General features: G+C 33.2%; 1 protein-coding gene and 1 long non-coding RNA gene across 3 annotated transcripts; one reads left to right on the top strand and one right to left on the bottom strand.

The window, feature by feature from the left end:
• Positions 1 to 619: 619 nt before the first annotated feature.
• On the bottom strand, positions 620 to 18,721 carry LOC148277484 (PI-PLC X domain-containing protein 1-like). Of its 2 annotated transcripts, none has more exons than XR_015823460.1 (8): positions 18,490 to 18,712; positions 7,764 to 7,864; positions 7,350 to 7,490; positions 5,663 to 5,793; positions 3,950 to 4,208; positions 2,451 to 2,541; positions 2,015 to 2,267; positions 620 to 973 (listed from the first exon to the last, which is right to left on the bottom strand). XR_015823460.1 is itself a non-coding variant. In XM_088232829.1 (8 exons), exons 1-8 carry the CDS (start codon positions 18,590 to 18,592, stop codon positions 621 to 623), a joined length of 1,422 nt encoding a protein of 473 aa, XP_088088955.1. In that variant the 5' UTR covers positions 18,593 to 18,721; the 3' UTR covers position 620. The 2 variants fall into 2 exon arrangements, 1 of the variants encoding a protein (XP_088088955.1); XM_088232829.1 differs by having other exon boundaries at positions 3,950 to 4,198; positions 18,490 to 18,721.
• On the top strand, positions 9,905 to 10,506 carry LOC148277485 (uncharacterized). Its single transcript, XR_015823461.1, has 2 exons — positions 9,905 to 9,936; positions 10,378 to 10,506. It is a non-coding gene; the product is annotated as an uncharacterized LOC148277485 (long non-coding RNA).
• Positions 18,722 to 21,990: the final 3,269 nt, after the last annotated feature.

Genomic DNA, 21,990 nt, shown 5'->3' with positions numbered 1-21,990 from the left:
CCAACCGACGTGATGATGCGTAACTAATGATATTTTTTGACCATTTGACCAACTCGAATACGTTAGTGTTTATAGACATTTTCTAAATTTAACAAATATTCATTTAGTTGGTAGTTCATTCTTCCCAAGTGTCCATAAATTGAAAATGTTTTGTCACAATAAGGTAAGATAAATTTCCATTTTTACTCTTTCAATTATCTGCACTCAAGTGATATTAAAAAATCTTACCAGCGTAGTCAACATAGTTTGTAAGAGGTTAAAACAACATTCCAATGGAATTTAAAATCCTCACTGAAATATAACCCACAGACTTACAGGAGAACCACATTCCATGTATTTTTGTTGGAATCAGAACTATAATCAAACTTTTAAAATGTAATTTGGGATATGGATGGTAAAATATTTTGATATGGTGATGGCAAAGTAGATAAAAGCTTTTAATATAGGGAAAATTAAAACGTTATTGCTGGATGTTGTAAGTTCAATGTATCTATTTAATTGATGTTTGGCGAGGCAGGTGAGGGAGTAATATAAGGATATAAAAAACACATAAGAGGAATGAGGTTAAAAAAACATTTTTTTTAGTCAATAATTTAATAACAATTAGTTTACAGTTTCCTTTATTTTTCTACTACAGGATTAACTGCCTTTAAAACGGCCGATTTGATTGATAATTCAATCAAATCATTTCCCATAAAAAAATCAGAGGCGATAATATTTGACGTTTTTATCCAGTTGTCTCTCACCCAACGTGTCAAATTTCTGTTGACCGAGTTGGCCATGTTTAACAGGTCATTTTTTGGATTAAAAATAATATCTAAGGCCCGTGGAGTCATTTGGGCCATTACCGCCCACAGTGGGTTTCTTTCATTCGGAGGATCAGACGCCATGACATCTGTTATGTATTCTTTTAGAGAAGTCACGCTCTGCCGGTTTCCCCATTTCTGCGTCAACGGTGGCCAAAGCCAAGAACCTGTGTAAAATATCAAATAAAATAACGTTCAAAGTCATAAGTTGTTTGCTATGGTTGCTCTTTGGAAGACGCGTGAAGTACGGCAGATATTAATGTTATTTTTATAGTCACAAAATACTATGGTCACTAGAAGTAGAAGCTTGTCGTTTTTTATTTGCATCTAATAAAGTACATTTATCATTTATTGCTTCAAGATTATACTTCTTTTATTTTTATTGATTTTAACAGTAAGCATATACGAGTAGGTATACTAATCAGTCTAAATGAGTTTAAAAATGCAAAAATCAGTTATGTTGATTTAAAAGTCTGCGTCTGTTCAAAACAACACAATTAACACCTATAAAAAGGAAAAGAATTCACAACTTTAACACATTATGACTGAACTTACTAAGTTTCGTCTTTCATTATTAGAGGCATCCAATAAAAACGTTGTTATATTTTGGATCCCCAGCCATTGTGGTATTCCCGGAAACGAAAAGGTGGACGCTTTAGCAAATGGGGCGGTCCATTCCGGGGATCCTGCCTATAGTAATTTCCTACCACTAGGTGATCTCCTCGTTATGACGAAGGAGAATCAACATCGCACATGGCAAGAATATTAAATGGCTTTCTCCCAAGCCAAGGGAAAACATATTTTCTTATTGAAACCAAATGTATTAGAAAAGTTTGATTTTCCAAAGTGATTCTGAACACGTTTGAGACATATTCCATATGCAGAATATGTAGAAAACCGGTAAATTTATTGTTTGATAGTGATAGTAAATAATCTTTGTTGGATTGAAAAATAAAAAAAATCTACTTAATTTTATTTTATTTTTAAAGAAACTTATCCACCACTCTTTAAGTACTTATATCCACTTTTATGACCCAAAGCTGTACATAAATAGTTAACAGTATAAAGGAATCTATCTATACCCCATATAAAACGTAAGTCCGGAGTACTAAATATAGAGCTAAACATGTAACCATAACATGTCAACCCAATCCATGATATTTTGCTGCACAGTATTCCTCTTTCATAGAAAGTATGAAAATACAAACCTCTTGTCAATGAATTGTCGGGATAACAAACTATGATTCGTTTCCCACTTTCCCAGATGTCGATCATTCTTGGCCCGTCCAATAAATACATATTTCTCCTCGATGATAATTGATTTATGGCTGTATAGTCTACAGCCAAATCACCCAACTCTCGAAGAAGAAGATTAATCAATTTTTCGTGGCGCTTTTTTCTCAGCGCTCCATTTATCAAGTAAAATCCTACGGGGAGTCGATGCACGTCCACAATTACTATCTGGTAAAAAAGGTAACACGTTAAGCCTGAGATATTTTAGTACGTAGACCAAAAATCACAGTGTAATGTTGAGAAAACTAAACTCATGTCAAGAGTTAAAATAGGTGTAAGATGGGTAAAATATTATTCTACAGGCGTGGATGTTATCAAAAAAATTAATAGTTGAATAAATTGTAAAGTTACCTCGTCTTTTGCTATTTCCACGAAATGTTTAACATCCAAAAGTATTGGACGAAGTTTTCTTACTTTGATTAGATCGTGATTAATCCAGAAACTGCAAAAAACACAAGTTAGTTAGAATCAGGTACCTATTGCGAAAGCACTTATTTACTCCAAGAATATCTGGAAATTGAAATCAACATTGAGTAAAGTTGATACTCAAGGGCCGATTGAAACGCTCCACCTTTGGTATCTACAGTGAATAAAAAAAAATTTTCGTACATTATTTTTCAACGCAGTCCTACGATGCTCTAACATTTCTATAGCTTCCTGGTAGAACATTAATTTGTCCGATCCCTGCAAATGCAAACCATTCATCTACAAACCACCACGGAGCTGAGTTTGAATTGTTGAACACCCCACATTCTCCTGATCTAGCCCTTAGTGACTTCAGGCTATTTCCAAAACTCGAGGAACATTTGCTTGGAAATATTTTTTTGGATAACAATGAGGTCGTGTGCTGTGTAGACGAATGGTTGGCAGGACAGACAAATGTTCTACTAGGAAGCTAGAGATAGCTGAAAAACTAAAAGAAAGCTGGATGCGATGGTATGGTCACGTAATGCGTAGAGATAAGGACTATTCAGTAAGAAGAGCGCTCAACATCCCAGCTACAACTACAAGTATAGGAAGAGACAGACCCCCAGCAACATGTTAGTCCACTATTGAGAAGTAGTTGGCAGCACAGAATGCTCCCATTGTGACAACCTAGGACAGAAGATCCTGACGCTTGAATTCAAGGAGGCCGGACCCTGGGTGAACCGGGAAAAAGAAGCAGGGAGAAGAAGAAAATACAGGTTATTAAATACACGTACTTATATTTAAACACAAGAGGTCATTTTTTGAATTTGTGCATCCATCACCACCTGTATTCCTGGACAATAGCAGTTTAACGGTAACTGCAAAAGTCAAGTATCTAGGGCACATACTGACTGATGATTGTAAAGATGATCAGGACATAGAGAGACAGAGAAGAGCCATCAATGTCAGGGCCTCTATGCTAGCAAGACGCTTCTTTCAGTGCAGTGACGGAGTGAAGAAAATCATATTTACACCGTATTTGACGTCCATGTATCCAGGGGAACAGTGGAACAATTATACGCAAGCAGCATGGAATAAATTAAGGGTCACGTATTATAATTCATACAGGCAATTATTTGGGTACTTCAGTACCTCCGAAATGTTCACAGCTGGACGGGTAAACACCTTCGCTGCTCTACTTCGCCAAAGAGCCTGGAGCCTATGAGAACGCCTGAATAGCTCCAATAACGCGCATCTCCAAGCCACTGCAGGGTAGATCCATTCACCCTTGTTAGAGCGATGGCGCGATATGTTGAGACCACCACAAGTGCTTCAAATATAAAATTTTGTTTAATATGGTAGAGTTGGCTCTGCACTATGTAGCAATTTTACTGGAATAAAAAGAGAAAAAAAAAGTTTTTAATATCATCCCACAAACTTACTTTTCCTCGTTATAGTCATCTGCTTCACTTTCTTCCTCACTGTCGTCGCTTTCTTCATCAGGATAATATCCGACTCTGATATCTAAGTATCTCACTCCGTACACAAGTTGATTCCAGATATCTTGGTCCTGCGTAAAGATAAACTTTTTCAGTTCATTTCCCTTGATGATGGAGTCTCCGTAGAATGATCCAGAATCATGGGTGCCGGGGAGGAGCAACTTAGAAAGTGGAATGTTCTGAATAACGTCCCTGAAAAGATCTACAATGTTTAATGAATGTTAGTAAATAGTCTCTTCATCAGGACACTCACTACACCAACATGCAAATACTAAAATACACTACCACCTTTACCGTCACCGTAGTACCTATAATTAGTATTTAAGAAAAAATACATAAATTACGTGCAGAGTTAAAGGGGAGTAAACACCAACATGTCCGAACACAGTATACATGTTCATAGTATGTAGTGAGTGTCCCGACGAAGAGACGAGTACGTCTCGAAACCGATAAACACAAAAAGTTGGTAAGTGGTTAAATACTAATATTAAAGTGTTTGACCACAAAGTTAATGCTTTGCAAAAAAATGGTATTACAATGTTTTAACATTAAAATCTGTTTCATCTTTGTTATTTATTATTATTATTATTTTTTTTAAAGGAATAACCCGCTAAGTCTCTATTTTGAGGCTTGTCAGCAGGTGGGATAGAGGGGATATGGAAGGAGGTAATGAAAAATACACCACAACACCCAGACCAATTGAAAAAAAAAATCTTCCTTGGGTTTTTTTCCTTGGATACCCTTTGTAATAATTTTACTAATGACCTTTTACCGAATTGACAGAAATCTAACTCACGAAGGATGGGACAATTAAAATAATATATATGCAATACTTAAACTCATTTGAAATATCATTATAACAAGTCATTCCTGGATTCACTGGATATTCCAAATTTGTGGATCAAAGTATCACTCGTCTTATTTATTTAACTTTTTGTACATAATGTTATTTGTACATTGGCAAATGGCAATTTCTTCCAACCAACCAATAAAATAAAAGTTTTATTTTTATAATTCAAGTTACAGAACATATTCAATAGAAAAAAAAATAATAAAAAGTTTAAAATATATAAAAATAGAAATAAATGTATTTGTTAATAAATTACCTTAAATCAAAACTATTACTCAATGGGAAAAAGGAAAAAGCGGAAAGAGGAAAGGAGGAGAGATTAAGGAAGAGAAAGGAGATGTTTCTTCAGACGTGATTTAAACAGAGATAATGTAGTAACATCTTTGATGGTGGATGGGAGATGATTCCACAGTCGAGCCGCATGGACACTATATGAGTTAGAGAAGAAAGAGGAATTGTGTATGGGTATTAAGAGAGTGCCTTGAGAATGAGAACGAAGAGGTAAACCATGAACTGATAAGCGTTGAAATTTTTCACACAGGTATATAGGAGCGTTAGGACTATGAAGTACATTGAACAGAAGTGAGAGGGAGTGATAGTCTCTCCGCTGTCTAATTTTGAGCCATTTCAGTTGCCTACGATAATCAGAAATGTGGTCATATTACAAACTTAAAAAATAAAGATATATAAGTGTTTACCATTTTTTTACTAAACTAAGTCTGTTAATAAATAAATAAATAAAATTGCTTGTATGTGGCGTCAGTCATTTTGCCTTTTACAATCGAAATAATAAATGAATAATTTACCTCTTATCCGACATCCAGGTAGGTTGTATTTTCAAACAATTAGATTGATGTAACACATTGTTTCCATCAAATCTTCCAATCCAATAACCGAGGCAATGTGGGCCGGGAGGGGGTCTGTGCATCATATTCATCTATTAAAATATAAAAAAGACAACAAATAATACCTACGGCATACTTTTTTTTTCTCCCTGAAACTGTTACAATTTTTCTAACGCATTTATTCATGGTTTATTAAGTGAGTTCATAACACCTTAAGAATGCATATATACTAGTCATGTACAGACATAATTTTACGCAGTAGTTTAAATGTTCCTTAAACCCTGTCACATCAAACCACGACACATTGGCACATTAAAATCAATTTTTAGAACGAATCAACTTTTAAAATAAAATATATTAAAAATAACAAATGGTTGCTTACTTCTCCAGGGGAGAAGTGAGGGGGGCGCGGCAAATATTGTAATAAAACAAACTGGTCCAAGAAGAAGTATAAAAATTGGAAAATTGTTTTCAGGCGTTGCCCAGTAAGTATGTGAAATAATTCAGTCAAATGAATCTCTTCACAACGACAAAGGTTTCAGCTCTTTAACTTCACTAAAATAAACAAATTGAAGAAATGTGGATGTTCAAACATAGGAAAAATTGTGAATGTTACACAGTGTGTAAAGTGGCCACTTAAACCAGCCATTGACAGGTCATAACTTTTTAATATTTTTTTTTCTATTGAATATGTTCTGTAACTTGAATTATAAAAATAATACTTTTATTTTATTGGTTGGTTGGAAGAAGTTGCCATTTGGTAATAAGCCCGCCAATGTACAAATAACATTATGTGCAAAAAGTTAAATAAATAAATAAATAAGCCTTGTAAATGCCCAGACTTCCATATTCCCTTCTTTAAGGTATTCTCCATCCCTGTTGTAATTTGTTAATCTTAACAACTCCCGAGGGGGTAAAATTCAGTCTTTTGTCTACAAACATTTGGACATACTCAAATATTGTATAACTAGGTGTTCTAATTTTATTTGTACAACTGTCTTAATAAATACGTTACATTACATTACATAAAACATAATTCTAATTTTATACCTGTCATGTAAAAGCCCTCTGGGCGTGTACAGATAATAAATAAAATAAAATAGGTAATAAAAAAATTCACATCATATAATTTTATATAAGGCAGTATTATTATGATATGGGAAAAAAAAAACATTTATCAAGAAAAAAGTATCAAAATTCAAACAAAAGGTAAAAAAACATATGTAAAAAAACTTATAAATGAAATATATGTACATTGTTATTATTAGAGCATGCATAAGAATATAAAAATAAAATAAATTATTGTAATAATTGGTTAATAAAATAAAATAAAATAAAATATTGGTTAATAAAATTGAATTCCCGATTGATATATATATTTCAATTTAGAAAGTGTGCTAAATATTAGCAATCAGTGCAAAAAGGTAGTCTGAAAAATGTGTAGTTAGCAGTAGGTACCAAAAGCGAAATGAATTAAGCCAGTTAATAATAATGCGTACGCAAAATATTAGCATTAACATTTCACAAGTATTCTAATAAATGCTTGGCAAGCTAAATAAATGAAATATAAATATCAGATTTTCCCATCCCAAATAAATAAGGATATTACCTGCTTTTATTATTCATTTTAAATATTAATTAACTCTACCGATTTATTCCAGATTTCCGGAAATTGAAGATTCGGTTTGATGTCCGTAATGTAAAAATCGTCCAAAGGATTTCTAGGAGCAGCTTTGACCAGAGGTGTAGGGTTTTCAGTAATATTGGGATCCTTGTCAAAAAGACCGATCTGAAAAAACAAAAATAATATGCAATACAAAAAATTGCAAAAAAATCGCGGTTGACTCATTCAAACCGTTTTTTTAACTACAGATATTTCAACAAAGATACAGTTTCTTTCCACAACTGTTTCTCATTTTCTAACACGGTTATATACTATTAACAGAAATGGTTCAGACATGAAAATATTTGTGTAAATTGTAAGAACGCAAATATTTCCTTTGGAATGTGAAGGGGGTGCTTTCATTATACACGTTATTCAATAAAAAAATGTTTTGTTTACCCAATATGGTACATTATGACACCCCTCAAGCCAGTTCATTTCAAGATTTCCCAGGTATTTTTCTAATGTGCTTATCGTCAGGTGTACCTCGCAGCTTTCATCTAAAAACAAATAATAAACATAATCAGTAAATTTTGTAATAATTTATTGTTAATATTAGTACCAACTAATTATGAACATAATTAATATTGTTTTCTAATATTTCCAATTCGCGCTACTGCTAATTGCATCGCACGTTCCTTTGCTTCACATTACTGCTACATAACTGCCTAGCATATTCCTTTGTATCGCACTAAATAACTGGCACGTCTGCCACCGATGTTCCTTTTTAACTGTATCGCATGTTCCTTTGTTTCGCACTACTGCTAACTATCACCTATGTTCTTTTTAATCGCACTACTGCTAACAACCACACATGTTCATTTGCTTTGCAGTACTGCTAACTGCCTAACATATTCCTTTGTTTCGCACTATTAATAACTGCCACCCATGTTCCCTTTTAACTGCCTCGCATGTTCCTTTGTTTCGCACTACTGCTGTCACCCATGTTCTTTTGATGCCAAAAAATAGAATTTCCCAGATATAAAGAAAATCCCTGGATTCGAAAATTTTCTAATAAATAAATAAATGATATAAAACACAGTTTAATAAAATTTGAATGAACTGTCACTTGAAAAAGAGTTTCACATTTTGTAATTTTCATGAAACAAACAAATTACGTCTGTTTATGACGGTTTGAAACAGTCTGATTTTGAAACACAGTTTCCGAGAACCTTTTAGAAATAACCACTAAACAAAAATGAACAACATGTATTATCATTCCATTGCTTAAAATTCCTCAGATTTCTTTCATTTTTTCAAAAAACTACCCTTCTTCCTTTGAGAATCAGAATTCTCCGGATCTGGACGTTTTCTGAGGCATCACATCATTGTTCGTGCCATAAAAAAATTGTAATATGACTGTTACAATAGGGAAATATCACTTTTTTTTAAACATTTTAAAAGTAACACAGGTACATGAAATACAGTCCAGTAAAAAAAAATATATTTGTTACTTATTAGTAGCATAATTTTTTTTAAAATTAGAAATGTTTAATTCCCGCAAAAACGGTCATTCCATTGGCCACGCCCCTAATACGTCACGATTCATGTTTATTTGTTCCTGACCATTTAAATTTGTTTAGAACATTGTCACGAATCTTGACGTCACAACCGCCAAGGCCACACATGTCACAGTTTTCTAGTGACGTATTTAAAAAATAAATATATGTGTATATATCTCTCCTCCAATATCTATATTGATTTTGAAAATGCAATTAATTATTCTAAATGCATTTCATATATTTTTATCGGTATTCGTAATATGCGACATTTCCCCATTGTCTATCACAACTCGGTGAACCTCTATACGAGTTAGCGTTGCAAACGCTACCGATTTTTCGGCAGATTGACCGATTTTAGGCGAAATCTACCAATCTGCCGAATTTGATCGAAATTCCACTGATTTTTAGCATTTCCCCTTTTCCACGAAATTCTATTTTTTACTACTTATTCAGTGGTCCCCAATATAGATAATTCCCTTATAAATGAACAACACTTTTTTTGTGTTTGCTCAGAAAGCGACTTTTCTGCCATCTGTTTTTTTTTATGAAAACTATTTATCCTTCGGCCGTACATAAATACATAAGTTGATTAGTTAGTACTGGTAAATGGAGATACCCGGATATTTCAAAGATGGTAAATTAAAATTATGTCATTTTTCTTCATAATTTCATAGTTTCTGTTTTATTAAATGGAATATCTGCATATCACTAGTTTTAATAGTAGTCGAACGTGTTTTTCATCTGTAACTGTTTTCTGCTTAAATGTATTTACCTATTTTAGCGATTACAAGTTATTATTAATTTTATCGTTGAGCTTAAAAGCGCCGCCGTAAACGTGAAAATTTACGTAAATTATTGTGATCTCATCAGAATTCGTATCCGGAAGCCTTCGCGTGTAGGCAAGCGTCTTAGCCGTTAGTCCACGGGGGCCGCTTTTTAATTAAAAAATAAATCAATATATTATATAATACTTATACAGTTCAGTCTCGATAATCCGAACTAATTAGAACCGAACTTTGTTCGGATTAGACGAAATAACCGTGATAACGTGGTTGGAAGCGAAATAACGAGTCTCTTGTGTTATAATTTTTTTTTTTTTTTTTTTTCTTGGTTGTGTTGCATTGTTTTTCCCTTGCTTATTATTTATCAAGGTGATATATTTGTGCTGTTTTTAGTGTTAGTGCTTTGTGTATGATTTTACGTGTAAGTGTTTGTGTACTGTCAATTAGTTTACAATCACATCAAAAGCACTAACACAAATACATGTGTCGGCGCCCCCGAATGCGACTATACTTGTTTGTGTTATGTATTTTGTTATATGTGTTCGTTTTTATGTGAGTCATTTTGCGTGTTTGTGTTTTGTGTACCTATAACCTCTGTTTTCATGGGCTAGTTTCGCTTTCCGACATTCGTCCAAGTGTTAAGGGAACCATGAGAAACCTTAACAGGAAAGGAAGGTATCTGTGGAGAAATTTTGATTAGTTTACATTTTAATATTGTTATTATCACAGATCTTGTGTTATAATAGTGGCGTATAGTATGTAGATATACGTTTTCGGAACAGACTACGATTCTTAATCGATCTAATAATACAATAATACACGAATACAGTTCACGGGTAACAGTTATTACACTACAGTACATATGCAACTCACTGCTACGTAATGTGCTGTTAAACCTAAGCATTAAATAAAAAAAGATGTACTGTATTTAATAAATATTTAATTGATTTGACAACATGCACTTATTTTCACCCCTTTAAGCATTAATTCCTTAAGAAATGCGTATTTTTGTAAAAAAAACAATTATTTCGTTCCGGGACATGTTCGGATTAAACGGACGTTCGGATTACGCGTGTTCGGATTAGCGGGACTCTACTCTAGTACATATTATACTCCCAGAAGTTATTCAAAAAAACTTAATTACAACTGTACATAAAAATAAATCATTTTTGTGACAACACATAATGTCATACATATTTAATACATCCGAAATAGTAAGAAAACATTAAATAAGAAACATAAAACACAGTACTTTACACCATATATATATATTGGTTTGATTTAAAAAAATAAAAAGTTCCATTTGCACGTTTAGCGAAATTTTGTAACGTAAAAGATAGGCAAATTTTAATACCCCCTCCCCCTTCTCACCAACTTCGCCCATAGGATAATGAATCTACCGAAATCTACAGATTCATTTTTCTTTATCCACCGATTTTAGCTTGATGGAAGTTGGCAACGCTGTTACGAGTATTTCAGTGGCCTTGTCTGTGATAATGACAACTTGTATTGAACGTACCTGACAATTTACGCTATTCTCAGGGTACGTTATTTATCTTCTTGTTGAATTACTTACTCGTAGCTTCTCGGTATTAGCTATGCAAATTTGAAACATGAGCTTAAGAGCAGCCGCAAATATTTATGGCAAACAAAACTAGGCACTTACTTAATAACTTCACCAACTTACTGATCAGGGACTATTTTAGTATACAAATTAATATCTCATCAAAATATTTGAGCATGCACTAATGTTTGTAGAGAAATGCTGGATCTTATCTGTTAGGAATTTTATCAAGTTTTAGCTATTTATTTTTGTAAATCAAAATCTTGCATTATGTTTATCGTTTTTATAAATACATTGATTGCCGTTATTTTATAGCCCTTGTTTGTCTTTGCTACATAGTTTTATGTTCTTTTTGTTATGTTTTCTCTCTATTGCAACAAATTTAGATCTAAATAACCCATTAGGGAGAAGATCCAGCCTGTCTACAAACGATTGGACATACTTAAAGCATTGTTGAGATAAAAAACATTTTAGAGAAGGAAATATGGATGACAGGACTTATTTATTTTAATTTTATTTTTTCAACTTTTTGTACTTAATGTTAATTGTACATTATCGGGCTTGTTGCCAAATGGCAATTTCTTCCAACCAACCAATAAAATAAAAGTTTTATTTTTATAATTCCAGTTAAAACATATTAAATAGAAAATAAAGATAAAAAAGCCAAAGATATATTAAAATAGATATAAATATATTTATATGTAAATTAACTTAAATCAATACTATTACTCATTTGGAAAAAGGAAAAGAGAGGAAAGAGGAAAGGAGAGATATGAAGGAAGAGAAAGGAGATGTTTCTTCAGACGTGATTTAAACAGAGATACTGTAGTGACACCTTTGATGGTGGATGGGAGATGGCATGGACACTATATGAGTTAGAGAAAAAAGAGGAATTGTGGATAGGTATTAAGAAAGTGCTTTGAGAATTAGAACGAAGAGGTAAACCATGAACTGATAAGCGTTGAAATTTTTCACGGCGGTATATAGGAGCGTTAGGACTATGCAGTACAGTGAACAGAAGTGAGTCTAATTTAGAGCCATTTCAGTTGCCTACGTTTATGATGGGTGGCTTAAATTAATAAATCTCTGTTGTTATATATTGACATAAAGTAATCACTTAAACCAATCAACGGTAAGTCCAGTAATCGCCCAGATTTCCATAATACCTTCTGAGAGAGGTTCTTTGTTCGAAAATATATTGCAAGGAACATTTCCTTGCAATTTTTCATTGTTGAATTTTGTTAGTTAATAACTTTATAGAGCTTACAGCAGAACTTCGTCAATCCGAACTCTAGTAATCCGGATGGCCAAATATCCGGATCGTTATCAGGAAAAGAAAAATTAAGGAGGTTTTATGATGACAAATAAAAAACGGTGCAATTAACTTTGCTGAAGATGTTTTAATAAGTTTTTTATGTGATTCTCATTCGCAGTATTATATCAAAGTAAATTTTGCATTTTATTTCTAAACGTTGCCTTAATTTAATGGTTAATGAAATTATTCGAATTTCCGCATATCCGGATAACGTCTGGCACTCGTTAATTCGGATGATTTCAGTTTTATTGAATTTGAAATATATTTTATCACCAAAGGAGTGCTGCGTTGGTTTGGACAAGTAGGGCGAATGGACAGCGAAAGAACGGCTAAAATTATTTACGATGCGAATGTTGATGGATGCAGAAAACGAGGAAGGCCGAAAAAGACATGACACGATCGAATCTAACAAGTGTTTGAAGTTGGACATGTCGAAGGTCGGAATAATCGACGTTTTATTTTATTTTATTTTATTTATTTATTTGACGGACTTATGCAGTCCATTCTAACGATGGTAAATACAATTTCTTATAATAGATACAGGCACTAATAAAATAAAATACAACTAAATAAAATTGAAGCTAAGATAAAAAAAAAAATTACTACCTCAAGACAAGATCTGGTCTATCTTAGTGAATTTTTAAAACTATAAAGACTTACACCAAAAAAGTCCAGATCGTGTCTCGAGTTTACAATACGACACAATCGGGACATTGGTGCATGCAAGCCATAGTTTGTGCTGTGTTGATCGAGGAATGTATGAATGAAGAGGAAGCGAGGTCCGTATGCGAATACAAGAGAGATATGGCATTCTGTCCTCTCTGCCTACGGGGAAACGACGTGATAGATTGTTCATTTTATGTTTTCAAATTGTATTTATGTTCAACAATGTTTGATTATGTCCAAATGCTTGCAGACTGGCTGGATTTCCTCCCTAGGAAGTTGTTTATATTTAAATTTATTTCAACAGCCAATGACAGGTCATAAGCCCTGTAAATGCCTAGACTTCCATATCCCCTCCTCAAAAATTTTTCCCTCTCTGATGAAATAAATTTAAATATGAACAACTTCCTAGGGAGGAAATCCAGCCAGTCTGCAAGCATTTGGACATAATCAAACATTGTTGAATTACTACCTGGTAAAAGAAGAAGTATAAAAATTTGAAAATTGTTTTCAGGCGTTGCCTAGTAGGTGATTTGGTTCAGCCGGATGAATCTCACCCACGTGATAAAGGTTTCAGCTCTTTTACTTCACAAAAGTCAACAGATGGAAGATTTGAGGAAATGTGGATGTTCAAACATGGGCAGAATGGTGAATGTTACACAGTGTGTAAAGTGGCCACTTAAACCAGCCAATGACAGGTCATAAGCCCTGTAAATGCCTAGACTTCCATATCCCCTTCTCAAAAAAATTTCCCTCTCTGTTGAAATAAATTTATGTATGTTGTTTAAAGGTGTTGAGGTTCATTACTGGAAAAACGCCAGAGCGTTCTCAGAAGACCGAATCCGTAATACTATAATTGTTAGAGATATGTGTGAAATGGAGAATATTGTACGATGCAGCAGATAAAGAAGAAGGTACTGGAAGGACCACGTGGACAGAATGAGTAGCGACAGACTTGTGTGCACTGCAGCTAATGTAATCCCACCTGGATAACGATCGCTTGGAAGACCACCCAAGAGATGGGGGAACAGCTGGACTTCATCATCTCAGGATAACAACTAGTTTTCCGCAACACAGGTCTAACAGGATCTCTTAAAAGACGGAGAATAATAAGAAAAAAATATTAAGGTTTTTGTATTGCAAGTGCATTACATGTACTGGTTTTGCTAATAAATGTCGCATTTCCGTAGTAAAACATAAAATATTAGTCAGTATTAATTTATCTTTATGTTTGATTTAGCATGAAACTAGTTGTGTTTTTCACTGCTCATTGTTGATTCAATAATATAAAACCCAAGATTATCCATTCTTATTCACCTTATCTTTCCTCAAGACTCACTATACAAATAAGATTATAAAGAACAATGTTACGTTTTGCTCAAGTTCTTTTGTTCTTTGTCTAACGGAATAAAAAACGTACCTATGTATGTAATCTAGATTTAAACGTTAAAAAACTACGCTATATATAAGTTCTAACTTAAACAATCTCGTCGTTTCCTCGGAGAGCTAGGCAGAGAGAAGATTAAAGTAAAAAGGCTATTTCGTGTCAATGTACCACCGAGAGGATATAAAAGAAATGGAACAAATCTATTTCATTTGCCAATTTACTACCTAGTGAGAAAACAAAATGGAAAAAACTATTTTACATGCCAAATCATCACGAGAGAAGAGTAAAGGAAAAAGCTATTTTACATGCCAACTTATAACTGACAGAAGAAAAAAGAAAGGTATTTTACATCTCAACTTATCACAGAGAGAAGAGAAAAGGAAAGAAGCTAATTTACATGCCAACTTATCACAGAGAGATGAGATAAGGAAAAAACCTATTATACATACCAACTTATAACTGATAAAAAAAAGGTATTTTACATGCCAACTTATAATTGTCAAAAAAAAGAAAGGTATTTTTCATGCCAACCTATCACAGAGAGATGAGATAAGGAAAAAAGCTATTTTACATGCCAACTTATAACTAACAGAAGAAAAAAGAAAGGTATTTTACATGTCAACTTATCACAGAGAGAAGAGAAAAGGAAATAAGCTAATTTACATGCCGAATTATCACAGAGAGATAAGGAAAAAAGCTATTTTACATGCCAACTTATCACAGAGAGAAGAGAAAAGGAAAGAAGCTAATTTACAGGCCAACTTATCACAGAGAGATGAGATGAGGAAAAAAGCTATTTTACATGCCAACTTATAACTGACAAAATAAAAATGAAAGAAAGGTCTTTTATATGCCAGCTTATCATGGAGAGAAGAGAAAAGGAAAAAATGCTATTTTACATGACAACTTAAAACCGAGAGAAGACAAAAGGAAAAAAGCTATAAAGTATGAAAGTGAAAAATATTTTTTTCGCTAAGAAAATTAAAGTGAACAATTTTATCATCATCATCGTACACCAACTGCAGCGTATCTTTGCTTACGCTTCAGGTGCCAGTCAAGGGACTGCGAAATATTCGAGAGAAAAAACAAAATATCTATTTTACCGTATTTTTATAGCTAAAACACGTATTGTTGATAAAAATAAGTTAAACACGCGACTTTAATCATATATGAGCGTGTCATAACAAAATAGATAATACTAATCATATTATAAAACATTGAGGTCCAATAAGTAGTAGTAGTAGTAATATTTAGTACTTAAACAAAAAAAAAGCAAATGAAAGATTGCTTTTTTAAAGTTGTACAAAAAGTTGTTAAAAAAAACACATGTGGATAGCAATGTAAAAATAACACGTTTTTTGTCGATAAAACATTAATTAAGTTATTTTTGTTGATATTATAATTTTTAAAATTTATTTTTAAAATATTTTAAAAATCATTTCTGATTATCTTTTTTGCATTGTATTCTTTGGAATTTAATTATTTATTACATTTACCTTTTTTTGTAGATTGTTATTCTATGTCATAATAATTTGATCTACTTAATTTTACTATATATTTTTATTGTTATTTATTGTGGCTTGACACGGGCATAGCCTAAAAAGCCTTAATAAGTTCATAAATTTTTAATTTTGTAATTTTGAATGAATAAATTAATAAATTATATTGACATTTTAAATGATAAAGTAGGGGAATTCTGCTTAAGATGACACATCTGATAAGATGACATAATGACATATCTTGAAAGATGACATACCTGAAAATGACATATCGGTAATATATAGTATATCAAACCATTAAGGTAAGAACCTTGTAATATAGTTAAAAAAACGCATACACATGACGCTAATAGTATAAACACAGAGCGGACAGGGCACGCAAATGGGTTATGTAAGTTGGGTTATTGTCATAATCTCTGTGAAAATATTGGATTTTGATGATCAGTTTTGGGTGAATATCATACAACAGGTTTGCGGTTATTTATATTTTATCATACTATTTATGTTACTTTATCTAATTCTTAGGACTGCAGAATAGAAATTTGATAAGTGTCATAATTTTTTGTAAACATCATCCTGGTTGTGGTACCGTGGCTAGTGTCACAGATTCACGGCTCAGGGGTCCGGGGTCCGGGGTCCGGGGTTCGCATTCCGCTCTACCATAACTTGATTCCCATTTTATAATAGTTTAAATAACTATTTACAAGTTGTTGAAAATGCCCCAAAATCGAAATATGTATTAGGATAAATCATAAGAACACAAAGATTTCTATATTACCTTCTCTGAAATGTTCTTTATCTCAGTTGTAATATGTTAATAACAAATATTATTTTTTTTTTTTTTTAAATCGTTATTGGATAAGACGAAATAGGATAATAAAGTCTAAGGTCACATACTATGTCATCTTACCAAAGTATTTATAATTTACATATAAGTATTTTATTTTATTCTTTCCTTTTCCCTTGTTCCTATAATGTTCCGCTTTGAAATGCAGGGAAATCTTATACAAAAGCCACATACACCCAGAAAAATAGTAAAAATTTGTGCGCCTATTATTTTTTTAGGACATCCTTTGACTTCTTGGTAAGGTAAGAGGTCGTGAGTTAAGCCGTCGTATCACAGAAAATAAAATGTAGCTATTATTTCTAAGGTTTATAAAACGGTCTTCAGCACTTTCTTATGAACTCTCACCATTACCAAAAGCAGCATTAAAATAATCAATAGATTATTAAAAAATAGTGTAAAATCATTAAGCTCGCAAGTTCTAACTAGCAGTTAATAAATGGCAGCAGACATGACGATAAGGAGAATATACAAATAATAAACAAAAGTTACGCAAAACGAGTAACGAGTCATGAAAATTACGTAAATTCTGATTCTTCCGGTGAAGATATGACCCAAGAAGATCCATTATGCATTTATAGGAAGTCCAAGTCTAGTCCAAGATTTGAACTTTGCTCTATCACACCTTTTTTTACATTTTCTACATGGTTATTTACGACTGAAAGTAAATGGTCCCAATATTGAAAGATTGGGGTCCAAACTGTCAGTAGGATCACAGTGAGTCACATTTTGCTGGAGGGTGTGATTTTATAAAATGCTGCGAACGCCCAGTTGCATTCTACCGGCAACACTACTGACTAGTTCTACTCGTTAACGTCCACGTCGCGAACCCCGGGCAATGGGACCACACTCATAACGGCGTGATGACAGCAGATAACGAGAGGGTGAAAGGCGAGTTTCTGGCGCCTCCAAACCAGAACCGACCAGCTAAGGGAAGGTAACCCCGACAGAAAAATCCACCAGAGAAGGCAACGGGAAACCACTCTGGTCATCTTTTTCCAGGAATCACTATGGCGAATACATCCAATAAGCAGTTGTCCTGGCTGCGGAGTAGCGCAGGACCGAGATGTTTTCGCTGTAGTGATCGCCAACGTCGGAGGGACCTGACAAGGCACCTCAAGAAGAAGATTGAAAGATTTGATCAAATCATAAGACCGAAGGCAATTCTTTTAAAAATATATTTTTTAAAATGATTTGAGACATTGAGTTATTTTATCAACTATGTGCAAGGTGCCACCACACACCATTTAAAACAAAAACATTAACCTGCGAAGTATCCAAAGAAAGATAGTATGTCATCTTAAAACATGTTTTTTTTATAATTTCTGTAACTCAACTGAAAAAATGAACATGTTTTTTTTTATAAAACCAAATGAATAGGAGATATTATTGAAAGCTTGTTTTTTAAAATAATTGTCAAAAATGCCCAAATTTTTTTCTCCTTTTAAAAAAAGTGTGTCATCTTCAGCAGGATTCCCCTGCTATGTTTAAAAAAAATAAGAATGAAAAACACTGCTCTTGATTTTATTCTTATTAATCATCAAATAAAAGAAATATGTGAGCACTGACTTAATTCGTTAGATACACTCGATGGCGCGGGCAACGCCATGGTACAAACAATAATATTCACTATTGCGCCAAACGTCAGTTTCCTACACACAACTTTTTTCATAATTTTAGCAGCGAGCCACTGTTGCCACTAGACGGTTGGCGGTTGGCGTTAGTACCGTATTGCACTAACTTCGCGCGGTCACTGATCGCCGATCGCCGATCGCTTGTCTACTCACTACCTCACTACTGAACGTCAAAGTGACAGACACCATAATAAGAGGATATCAGAGTTGGACTAAGAATTTAGAGAAAATAAATGTTTTACTCAAATAGCGACAGACACAATGACGAAGTTCATTGTTTTTTTTTTATTTGTTAATAGATTATCAAACTTAGCATTTTTTAAATGTATCGTATTACTATGGCTATGATATACAAATTACTCTGCCCGTGACGTCACGAGTTGTCGTCGGTGAGTCGTGCTGTCATAGTGCGTCATAGCTGTCAAAATATTGATCTAAGAAAATTTAAGCACTTGAGATGCAATAGCTAAAAATTAACTAGAATAATAGATGATTAATTGGACAAACGTATTTTTTTATTTATTTGACACCTATATTTTATAAAGGCTACAGAAAACAACACAACAAACATAACAAAACAACAGGTAAAGATATTAGTTTTTAGGTTTAAAATGTCATTTTAGTTGTATAATAAAGTGCTTGCTATATTCGTGGATTTAAGAGAAGCTATCGACAGTGTCACACGTCAGACTGATAAACAGTTTAACATTTTATGGGATTGATGGAACGGTAAGAACCATACGAACCATACAAACCTTACGGTTTGTATGAACGTGGTTATAAGAATTCTAAAAAAAAACAGCACCAAGTACACAAGGATAAACGAAACATTGAGCGATTCAGCTTTCTCCTGCTTTGGCATTTCTCAAGGTAACTATTCCAGGTCCAATAATATTGTATTTAATGTTCAATTTACCACTAAAGGGTTAAATATTTTTTTACGTCGATGATACTGTGATGATTTTAAAAGAGAAAACTCGAACATTTAAGTTTGTTAGTGAAAATTCTTGATGGAAGTTCATTGTAATTTATTATATATATATATATATATTTATTATATGCTCTTTAATAAAGATACTAGTCTCGAAGATGTCGCAAAAGCGATGAAACCGGTCACTGGATATTCCAAATTTGTGGATCACTCGTGTTTTATTTATATAATAAACTAAAAGAGAAAACTTGGACTGATGTTGATAAAGTGGCCAATATAGACTTAAAAGTTTTTAAAGAGGGGTTAGATCAAAATTACTTGACAATGAATTCAGAAAAAAACCCATTACCTTGCATTTACATTAAACAATAAAAAATACTTAATCATAAAGAACTAAAATCTCATGAAACACACAAACGGTTCATCTCAATGTGTTACTCTGACCGAAAAATCTAAGGTAAAATATCTGGCAATAATAATCTAAATGGAAAGAACAAATAGATTAAATGGGCAAAAGAATCATATTTTTTAGAGACATCTTATCGACGGATCAATAGAAGACATTTTACAATGGTTTTATTATTCAGTATGCAATAGTTGTATAGGAAGGGGTTTAGCTGGAATCGGAATTATTGGAGTTTATAATTGCTTTGAAGTGGGCAATTTTTATCACATACGCCTATTTAAAATATAAATGAGAACTATTTAAATATTTAATTACGTAAGGAACGCGGACTAAATTTTCGGGGTCAATCATTGGTTGGATTCGATGATATAATATCAAGATGACATGTCGGTAGAACATACCCAAGTAGATGGAGATAAAGTATACCGTCTCGGTATATAACAATAAAGATAGCCTTTATGATCGTGGCCCACTTTTTGCATCTCTCTTTGCCACCGATCGTCTTGACGGTGAGCAAAAACTACTACGGCTAATTAAGAACTATTTAAAGAAAAGCTTTCTTTCATAATTAATATTAAATGTATTATTATGCAATATGTGCATATATATAATATATGCATATATGTAATGCATTAATTCAATAAGAAATATGTATTATCTAGACATATACTTTTTTATTGCACAATCACGCAAATATGTACATCCTCGAAAAAATGTGCCACCAACCTAATTCTACCCTGAATCTAGTCAAAACACAAGTGTAAACTTACCAACGAATAAAAAGAGACAAGCAAAAAAATGATGTAAACAAATTAAACTTGAACAGATGTAATCTTTTCGGTGAATGTTTGCAACTGTTCGGGATAATTTCATTTCGAAGATATCATTGGGGACAAGAGAAGATTGTCTAGCTAGGAGGAAATGTAAAATTGGCGGGAAGTGACAAGCTCATCGCCATTTTGCTTTAGCATGTTGTATTATAAACAAAACATACTTCGGTCGGTTTAATATAGATATTCTTTCAACAACGTTTTAAGGATTATACCGAAAGTATCCCATGTTTTGCAAAAGCCCTTAAGAGGATATGCGTGGCACAGCAGTTTGATGAATATGTATTTAAACATAGTTTTCAAATCATTCGTTCACATTGCCTCCCCGATACTGTATGAAAAAAACAACTGCACGTCGGACTGATAATGTCTAACTAAAATCGACAAAATCAAACGCAACCGTTTTTGATTTTTTTAAGAATGAGGGATCAGAATAGTTTTTCTGTGTCGTTGAGATATAATATATAGAGATGACATTCCACACAAATCCTAGCTAAAAAGTCGTCCCCAAAAGAAAAGGAATGACCAACGGAGGGAAAAAGTGTTGTTACGTCATATCACGTCTATTATGTCAAGCAAAACACGTAGTACAGTAAAAAGCACTGACTGTTTACATCGGTCTACTGTAAGTTCTATTTAGTATGTCGCTCCTTTCCGCATACGCGTTACCTTTGTTTATTGTTTTACTATACGCTGGACTAACTGAGTTGAACAGAGAAAGGAGATAACTCACGACTCTACTCAACTAGTAACATATTAATAAGACGTTTTTCATCAATTAAATAGTTATTTTAAACAATTATCTTAACAAAAACATTAGTTACCGGTGAAAGGTTATACTATCGCTTTTCCAGATTGATTTGTACAGTATCTTAGCGTACATATAAGCATTTTAGTAATTGCGAGGTGACAAAAGTACGAAAGTAGCCTGGGACTGCTCGCAACAGACGTTCGTTCTATCAAAGCCAATTGGTCGGTTGAGGGACCACATTTCGATCGCTCAAGCTTACTCTAGTTATATACCTCAATGTTCTGTGTTGGTAATTTTTGTATTTTTCAAAAATATTTACTATGTTTGTGTACCGTATGTCCGAAGACGGCACATACAATTGGGTGCTTTTAAGAATATTTGGATGGTATTAGCCCCAATAGAAACAATTTAACCAAAAAAATAACAATAGGGACACGCCAATGGTAAATATATATAATGTGTAACAAAACTATTTCTCAAGTGCCATAATCCAGGAAGAAAATACGATAATACGTTTG

This window comes from Micrasema longulum, unplaced genomic scaffold (assembly GCF_059751315.1).
Source record: "Micrasema longulum isolate JH-2025_06_02 unplaced genomic scaffold, ASM5975131v1 h1tg001026l, whole genome shotgun sequence".
Taxonomy (NCBI): Eukaryota; Metazoa; Arthropoda; class Insecta; order Trichoptera; family Brachycentridae; genus Micrasema; species Micrasema longulum.
The sequence above is the reverse complement of the archived record's forward strand: the minus strand, read 5'-3'. Positions and strand labels throughout refer to the sequence as shown.

Bases quoted from the DNA above. Each gene is read 5' to 3' on its own strand.
- LOC148277484 (XM_088232829.1), bottom strand. From the start codon at position 18,592: ATGAAAAAAGTTGTGTGTAGGAAACTGACGTTTGGCGCAATAGTGAAT. The intron at 4,199-5,662 runs GTAAATTATTCA...AGATCTTTTCAG, and splicing joins ACCTGGATGTCGGATAAGAG to GGACGTTATTCAGAACATTC. The intron at 2,542-3,949 runs GTAAGTTTGTGG...TGTTTTTTGCAG, and splicing joins GATGACTATAACGAGGAAAA to TTTCTGGATTAATCACGATC.